Source organism: Rattus norvegicus, chromosome 3 (assembly GCF_021556685.1).
Source record: "Rattus norvegicus strain SHRSP/BbbUtx chromosome 3, alternate assembly SHRSP_T2T, whole genome shotgun sequence".
NCBI lineage: Eukaryota > Metazoa > Chordata > Mammalia > Rodentia > Muridae > Rattus > Rattus norvegicus.
Genome location: NC_141536.1, coordinates 152610483 through 152619562, shown reverse-complemented (window position 1 = coordinate 152619562; position 9080 = coordinate 152610483). Strand labels below are relative to the sequence as shown.

The window sequence follows — 9080 nt, the reverse complement described above, 5'->3', positions numbered from 1 at the left end:
AAAGGTTGTGAAATGTTTGTGTCGGTTTTATGGGGCTTTGGGCTTCTCCCCACTCTCTGTGCGGCCACACCTCTTGCAATCCCACTTGACTAATGCCAAAGCCCATTAAGGTGGGAATCTGGCAACAACCAGAATTCAAACTTAGCTAGATTCTTTACTGTAGCACAGAAATGCTCTTTGTGTCCCAAAAATCCAAAGGAACAAACAAGTAACCAAACAAATGAAAACAACCAAAACATTATCTGGGCTTAATTGACTTTCCTGCCTATTGTAGGCCCTGGTAAGCAAAATAATAGTTACGTTCTTTTATCATAGAGAATACCTTTTCAAGAATGGAGTAATGTCCGTTATGAATATAAATCATATCTGTCCATTCATCCAGCAATGGACATGTCCCACTTTATTCTAGTGTCAGAGAGATCAGCCAGGCTTTTGTGTAGTGAGAAACTGAACATTCAAGCAGACAATGGGCAGAGCTTCAACTTCCCACCCACCACAAACTACCCAGAAAACCAGATTCATTCATTCTTGAAGAGCCCAGGAAGCCAGCCTGCCACTGGCTAGACTTTGCAGGCAGCCAACTTGCGACTACCTCTAGTGGCAATTCAAGAAGCTGAACTTCTGTTACAACCAGCCTAACAAGGCCAGGACTTGACCAGTAATGGGTTCCCATCATTTCTTCCATTTCCAATGAGGACCAATTAGCAGCATCAAAATGTCTGCTCGCCTAGAGCATCCCAGCCCATAGCCTCCAGTCAAGACTGAAGTCTTCCATGTCTTCACTTTTTTTTTTTCCACAACAGTTCTTGATGATTCGTTTGCAGGGCTGTATAGTACTCCGTTTGCAGGACTGTGTAGTACTCCAGTACAGTGACTTATGTCACTTATTCATCCAGTTATCACTGGGTATCTGGATGGCTTCCTTTTACAAAATGAAGCTCTACCACCATACCACCACGAATGTACCTGACCTCTTCTGATCTTAGAAGCTAAGCACAAACGTGCCGGTTAATTCTTCAATGGAGGCCATCTGGGAATACCAGTGTTACAGGCTCACAATAGAGGCCTATCATCTTAGCTACTCATGAGGCTGAGGCAGGTGGATTGCTAATTCAAGGCCTGCCTGGATACAGCATAGACAATTTAGCCCTCAAGAAAAAAAGAGAGTGCTGAGGCTCAGCAGAAGAGTGCTTACCTAACATGCATCAGACTCCAGAATGGATGAGACTCTCAACTCAGCAGCCCCGAGACGGTTATAATAGTAGGTAATGCCACGCATGTGCAGGTACGCCGTGTAGAAATGTGCACATAGTTCCACTGAGGAATTACCCAGAACGGCCGGGCCTCAGGGAGGCTCACCGGTATTCAAGAATTCCGCTGTTCCACATCCTAGCTACCTTCAACAGTCCCTCTGTTTGAACTGTGGGTGTGTAGCACTGGCAAGCTTGTTGGGATACATTCTTGATTAAAGTTGAGTACTCTCTGATGATGGCGCTGCAAACACATGCATCTTTAGATACCAGTCCCTTGGAACCTCTCACACACACATTCATATTCTCTCTCTCCCCGCCCCCCCCCTCTCTCTCTCTCTCGCCCGTCATTTGTTTACATGTTTCGTAGACTTCCTATGGATGTGGGTTACACATTAGACCAGCCAGTGTTCTAGCTGTTCTGCACTAGTGACTCCAAACTCAGGAGCACTGCGGCCTTGGGGGGCATCTCTTAGCAAAGCTCCAACAAGGAACTCTGCATTTCCAGTCCTCTCTTCTGAAACTAACAGTAAACAGAGTGCTTCATGCTTAGGTACTACGATGAGGTTCACTCCTGACTGTTTATGAACAATGTATTTTTAAAAACATTTGGACATCATACAGAAAAACCGGCATATCCGTCCCTACTTGAGGCACTGCCACGGCTCCCGAGATGCCACTGGAAAAAAACACTCCCATGCATTCCCAAAACCACCCTAGTGGGCTCTGAGACTATTACAGCCCCTGAAAGGAAGCGGGGATCTCTGAAAGGCTCTGCACTGTCTGCCATATGCCAATTGCTTAGAAGAAAACAGCATCATTCCTCTCTCTGGTCAGGCTGAGAACCTGACCAATAGGAGTATTTGTCAACTACTATTTGTCTGGCCTAGTGTTTCAGGGAGTGAACGCGTTGGGCAATCAAACGCCACGGCTGCATTCCCAGAGAAGCAGCAGAGGACAGAATGGCAGCATTAAATGCTACAGAATGGCCTGACTTGCCCTTCCATATCCATCTGCCCCCTCTCTGCTACTGGTGAACTTTTTATGACTAAAGAGAACCCCGGGTCATTCAGCCTGGTTAACTCTTGGATGAGGACGCACCACACAAGGGCATGGCCCTACAATTTCATTCTGAATGCTGGCCCATGTCTGGCCTGGCTTGTGCAAGGATTCCAAAGTGGCCATACATCAGGCTCCTGCCCCAGCTCGTCTTTCCACCTGCTCATTCTCCCCTTCCTCCCCACCCTCTGCTGGCCTGGCTTCTGCACTTTTCACGTTTCTGGATGCTTTCCTGATGCCTCAGCAGCATGGTCACTCCCCTCTGCACACACAGGCTGGACACTTCCCTCGGCCTTTCCAATGGTGCTTCTGGGCTGAGCTACTCCTCAGGTTATGTCTGGTCGCTGACCCAGGAGGAAACCTACTGCTGTCATTTTGCTAAACAGTGGCACTGTCAAATAACCTTCTAAAGACACAAGCCCGGGGTTTAGTGCTGTGTCCAGCTTTCATCAGAAAAGCTCCTTATGGCGGCTGGCAGTGGTTAATGTGGAAACCTACAAACTGGCAGAAGCATTGAGGGTGGTGGTGGAATGCTTGGCCTTACGTGGGATGTGAGGACCCCTCCAAAGCTCAGGGGACATCTCAGAAGAGGAGAGGGAAAGAAGAGGCAAAGATGGGGAGATGTGTGTGTGTGTGTTTATGGGGAGATAATATATTAATAATATATATGTAAAACACACACACACACACACACACACACACACACACAATGTCCATTACAGTGAGCTGTAATGGCACTGCCCACTGGCTCTGTCGTCAGGTGTCAACAAGCCGGCCTCTCAACCTGGCTCTGGATCCCAGAATAAACACACAGTAGCATCAGTAATCACAGCAACATTGCACAGCAGTGACATGGATGGGAAACCTCATGTTAAAAGAAGGACCGACCAGTCTGTGGTCTAAAGGACAGTTTATTTAACGCAAGGGTGACAGGTGTTGGGGGAGGGGTGAGGGGGGACAACTCTAACATAAACGCACACAGGAGGTACCTCAAGTTAAAAGAACACGGCAGTGGAGGAAGCTATGTTTCACACATATACAAACAGCTGAGCTCTATTATTTACAGCCAAACCTTACAAAATAGCATTTCCGGTCAGCACTGAAGCCAGTGTTAATTAGTTTTTGTTACAAAAGATTAAAGCTACAAACTTCACATTTTCTTTTTAAATTGTACATCAGCAACAGCATTTCAGATTTTTTTTTCTTTCCAAGTTGGTCTGAGTGCAGGCTGGTGGAAGAGACCTCCCGTCTAAACACAGAGAGCATGGATTCCAAAAACGATGCGTGTCATCCAAATAAAAATACAAACACGGTCCTTAGAAAAGGCTGAGAACGGTGAGGTGAGGGGTGTGGTTTGAGTGGGAACAATTTCCTCCAAGATGAAGAATGGCAGTCTTTAGGGACCAAAAGGTATGCTGGGAAGGACAGTGGAGTAAGACTCTGTCACACTCTGCTGGCATGACCTTGAGGAACAGTTGCTACCAGAGTGTCAGATCCTTTGAAGGAAGAGATATCCGTGTCTCTCAGAGCTACCGAGTTCTGGTAGGAAAGGGGCTGGGGGCTGTTGCGACTGCCCATTTTGTCTCTGAGTAAGCTTAGTTCCTTTGACATTTTCTGGGTATCCGTCCACTTCACTTTAGCTGGTGAGTGTATCAGCATGAAGCTGTTCATAATACTCTGTTATTACGGCTCTGAGAATCTGCAGGGCCTACAGCGCCATCCTTCTCCTTCCTGACATTAGACAGGGCTATTGAGTTTTAAATGGTAAAGGAAGTTTCTGGCGTTGCCAGGTTCTACTCTACAGTGTAAGACTCAACTCCTGAGGCTTCGATTGCTGCCCCTGTTCATCCACACAACCCAACCATCTTTCTCACTCCCAGCCTGTCAAATTCTTGTCTAATCTACTGGGGAGTATAAAATCTTATATATAAAATCTTCTATAAAATAAAAAATATATAAAGGAAATAAAATTGGAAATGTGCTTCAAATTTATGAATGGGAGCAAAACTACAAAACTTTTAAGAGAGCATGAGGTTTGTTTGTTGAAAAGAAAATTTAGGTGTAGGCCTCAGCGTCTTGGAGCAGAGAGGCTGGCCAGAGTCTCAAGGGCTCAGGCTCCAGGGAAGTGAAGCTTCCTGGGACTCGGTCCTCAGGGGAAGAGTGGTTTGCTCCCCTGACTGTCACTGAACATCGCATGCTCCTCACCAGGGACCTCAAACAACTGGCTTCTGGCAAAGGGCTTCACAGACACACTTGCAACCACAGACTCGGATGGAGGCTCACAGGAGAACCACTTTCTGGTACTCCCACCTTGCTTCAGAAGGGAGTCATGGGCTTTTCCCTTCTGTCTGGCAAAGCCCAAATCCTTTTTCTTCAAGAGGAAAGAGCTGAGGCTGGGTTACCAAGTAAGCATAGCAAATGTTACGCATGTCCTCCCTGTTTTGGGTTTTTAAAAACTTTCTTGATTGGGGTACAGGACTATTAATTTGACTGGGGGACAGGACTATTAATTCATCTGGTTTCTAACCTTTAAAAAAAAAATACCACTTGGGGTTGGGGATTTAGCTCAGTGGTAGAGCGCTTGCCTAGGAAGTGCAAGGCCCTGGGTTCGGTCCCCAGCTCCGAAAAAAAGAACCAAAAAAAAAAAAAAAAAAATACCACTTACACTTGGTGAGAAGCCGCGGTCACTTCATTCTAAGCGTTTTGGACTTCCCGATTTCTGGGACTGCTAGCCTGACAGGATGCCAAGGCATCCAGATCCACGGTGTCGTGGGGAGGAATCTTTCAAACTCAATTTCATCATATGAGAAAGAACTTAGTTAGCGAGCACAGGGGACCCCGATGAATCTGTAGAACACCTTGCTCAGTGCCTGCCGCCTGCTACCCAGAGTGCTGGCCACCATTTATCATCCCAGCAAGATCCTCAAACGGTCCTCTAATCCTCTCTGTTGCACAGTTGCTTTGCTGGCTGCGTCCTGCAGACCAGCTGCCTCTTGCATTTTTTAAAGCTTGCTTTAACTGCAAAGAACAGAGTCTGGTCACAGAACAGAACATCCCCTGCCTTTTTATCGACTCTCCAGTTAGGGAGCAAAGGCAATTAAAGGAGTCGAGTTTCCGTGTCCTCAGGTGCAGCCCCATCAGAGGGACGAAAGGGGAAGAAATAAAAGGCAACTGCCTTCCCAGTTCCTTCTGGCTGCAGTTTTGAGCTAAGGGCGCAGAGATGACTCTGTAACTGTCTTTGCAAAGCCCTCCACCCCGCTGCAGGCCTTTCGTGAGTGCCTGTCTGTAGCTGGGAGACACCGTAAGACACCGCTGGTATGCTGAGACAGAATGACATGGCTGCCCTGGGGAGCCTTTCCACAGCAGCTTGGGTACCAAAGAGGCAAAGAGCGAGCAGGGGTTCCTGGGCCAACCTGGTCTACAATTCTTCATTCTCAGTGAAGAGGTTCTTGGTCCAGTGGCCCAGAACAAAGGCTCTGAATTCTCATCCCTGCTTCTAACTTGATTTGTGACATTGACAAAGTCACCTCTCCTCTAAGTCTCATTTTCCCACTGGGACAATACAAGGTCGGACCCAATGACTGCCACAGGCCCTTCCAGCTCTGCCATTCTGAGTGAGCCTCAGTCTGGCATTAATTTACCCTTGTCACAGCCTCCACAGTGAGTGAAAAAAATAAAATAAACAATCACGTATTTGAATGTGGACCATGAAAGCAGTGCCCTTTACCCTGTATCGAAGGAATGAATGCCGTGTGTGAGTCCCCATCAACAGCGAGGTTTTTGGACTGCTGAGGGCCCTGTTTGCTGGAGAGTTCTTGGTTGCCTGTCCTTTCACAGATGTGTCTCCTCTTAAGGCACTGGGCAGGATCTGAGGTGTGACTGCAGGCAGCTGGGAGGGTGGGGATGCATGAAAGGCGTTGGGAGAGCAAAGGCTTCTCCTGGGACTCAAGGAGCCAACTCAAGTTCTCCAGGCTTTTTCCCGGCCACCGACAGCTTTGGAGACCAGTGGTGACCACACGAGGCTTGTCACTGTGGTAGCACATCCATCCCAAGACTAATTTCTCCATGCAGCTCTGTAACAGATGACGCTGACTCCTGGGATTCAGTGACAAGCTAAGTCTCCCAGTGTCCTCTGCTCTCTTGCTGCACAGTACCATAATCTCACAGGAAAGAGGCAAAGTGTTTGAAACTGTACCTGTACAGAGATACCCCCACACGGAGTGGGGGGTCTATTTATAATTTATATATATGCATATTTATAGATTTTTAAAAAGTATTCCAGGGCGAGCAACCAAAAGCTATTACTAGGAGGAAAACAAAAGAAACAATGTAAAAAAAAAAAAAAATGTCCCAGCTGTCACTGAACTAGGAGTCTCTGCTCCTGGGGTCTAAATTTCTGAGTTAAAAGCACCAATACAAACCCTTCAAGATACACCTTGCTGGTGTAAATGCTCACACCAAATGGCACAATGACTGTCGAGTAGCCCTTCCCACTGGCGTGCATTCCTGAGTTCACAAAGGTGCTGTGGATAAATGACAGAGCAGAAGTGCTGGCTAACAGACACGAGTCTAGCAACCCAGAAGCCACCAAAGGCTGGGCTGGTGTCATCAGAAGTTCTGTTGCCTCCTCTTCTTGGCTTCGATGGCATCCAGGATTGGCTGCCGCTTGGAGCGGTATTTCTGCCGGATCTCTTCCATTTCCTGCTCCATCATGGGGTCGAGGGCAGAGAGCCGCTTCTGAAGGTCCTCCACAGTCCAGCTCTTCAGCTGCAAGAGAAGTGAGAGCGGTCACCACAATGTCTGAGCTGAGAACCCCAGCCTTCTCCAGCACCCGGAAGGAAGGTGGGCGGGAGGACGCTGTGGCCAGTCAGAATCAAGGCACAGTGGCAGCTGGTGAGACCCGGCTAATTCCGGTGACCACCACCACAGAGCTGTTGAGACCATGCATCCCTGAAAATCTCTGAAGTACATGTTCATCACGTACAGAACTCACTGCGTGAAAACTAATGGCTGACACCTACTTCCCCAGAGACAGTGCCCGTGCCTGTGTCTGGAACTTACCTCAGTGGCCAGTGGTCAGTGCAGCTGAGCCTCCCCCCACCCCCAGTATCCCACACAGCCATACTAACCCCCACTAACATTCACTAGATTGAAGCCAAGCATTCTGTGTGGCCATCTACATGTGGCTCCTGAACATACGGGCACAACCTTTAGCTGGCAAACCCCTGAAACTTCTAACTAATTTTATACACAGAGAGAAAAGGGTGACATATAAATTAAAAATATGGCTGGCGCTGATGCTGAACTCTGGGAGCCAGACAGCTTGGCTCTTTTAATATTCTTGAGAAAGGACAGGTGTGTCTGGTGTGTCCATGCCACAACAGGGTACCCAAGCCAGGGCAGAGTGACTAGGAAACCTGCCTGGCGTCTCCCAGCAAGCATGCAGCTGCATCAGAGGATAACCAGCAGGACGGCTCCACAGCTCATCTGAGCCACCTCTGCAGAAAGGCAGGCCAGCACAGCACAGCACAGCACAGCACAGCACAGCACAGCACAGCACAGCACAGCACAGTCCTTGGCAACAACTCAAGTTCCAAACAGGACTCTTGAAATGCCAAGGGTCTGGCAAGTTATGGTCTCAGGCTGGAGTGGTGGCAAATAGCTAAAACCCAGCACTGGGGGGCACACAGCTGCAACTCCAGCACTCAGGGAAGCGAAAAGCAATTTACCAATCCCCATAAGCTGTTTGTATCTACAGAAGGGGAGCAGTGACTGTTCGTCAGACATCCTGTAAGAAATGAATGGAATCTGTGCCCTGCGTGTGGTGTTGCTGATTTTACGAGGGCAGCCCTGGCTGGCAGAGCTGTGAGTGAACGCCAGCATTATGCACGCTGGGTGGTGAGAGTCACTCTGTTGCTCCTAGGAATACAGGGTTCCTAGAACTCACAGGCTCGCCCAGGTCTCTCTCACAAGGGATCTGCTGTGCTCACATTTATGAACCGATCCTATCCCTCAGTCGGCCCCTTCCTGAGGCCTCCACAGGGCTGTGTTACAGAAGGTGGGCAAAGGAGTTGCTTTCCACCCGCTTCCTTCCTCAGGAGGCAGGGTGTGAATGAGTGGCACAGTGGCCTCCCTAGAATGGTTCAGTGTGACCTGTCACCACAGGAATTTTCTTTGGCTGGTTTCAGAGAAGTTTTCCGAGAAGTGAAAAGGCCTAGCGGTTTAAGACGAAAGGTTCTTTGTAATGGGGGAATGGAAAGACTTGAAAGTATGGGGAATGCTGGAAAGTTGAGCTGAAAAAAATGTCTTTTTTTCCAGGCTGTGGTTTTATACCACCTTGGAGGTTAATGTTTTTGGCCCAGGGACACTGAAGCCTGATGCTTGCCTGGTCTTCAGTGTTTTCAATTCCTCCTCCAAGAGAAAACAGCCTAAACCTAATACTGAATGCTACAGATAGCTAAGAACTTAGTCCTTAGATCACTGTCTATACTGACTGTGTCCCTCTGAAGAAGTAGCTTCCCTTGAGCCTTAGTCTCCTCTGAACACACAGACGGTCTAGTTCCTCCCGGACTGGACTGTAAGAAGACTCAGTGGTCACGTTGCCATGAAACTGTTAGCCCAGAACTTCCTACAGTGCATGTCTGACAAAGAGCGAGCCCTGATTCAAGAAATGCTGGTGATCACTGTCAGCGTTCTGTCTAAGCTCCGCCCCTCAGTGACCTGGCAACAGCCAGGTGTGCCCGACTCACTATAAAAGGGGCTGCTTGCACC

At 48.3% G+C, this 9080-nt stretch overlaps 1 protein-coding gene across 4 annotated transcripts in view; it reads right to left on the bottom strand.

The window, feature by feature from the left end:
* Nucleotides 1-3202: 3202 nt before the first annotated feature.
* Stk4 (serine/threonine kinase 4) overlaps nucleotides 3203-9080 on the bottom strand; it is a 79221-nt gene continuing 73343 nt past the window's right edge. For 3 of the 4 annotated variants that reach the window (XM_087652382.1, XM_087652383.1, XM_087652384.1), the window contains one exon: nucleotides 3203-7076. In XM_087652382.1, the coding sequence (XP_087508508.1) occupies nucleotides 6918-7076 (159 nt within the window). In that variant the 3' untranslated portion in view covers nucleotides 3203-6917. The remainder of the gene's footprint in view (nucleotides 7077-9080) is intronic. The other variant, NM_001107800.1, reaches the window with a different exon arrangement.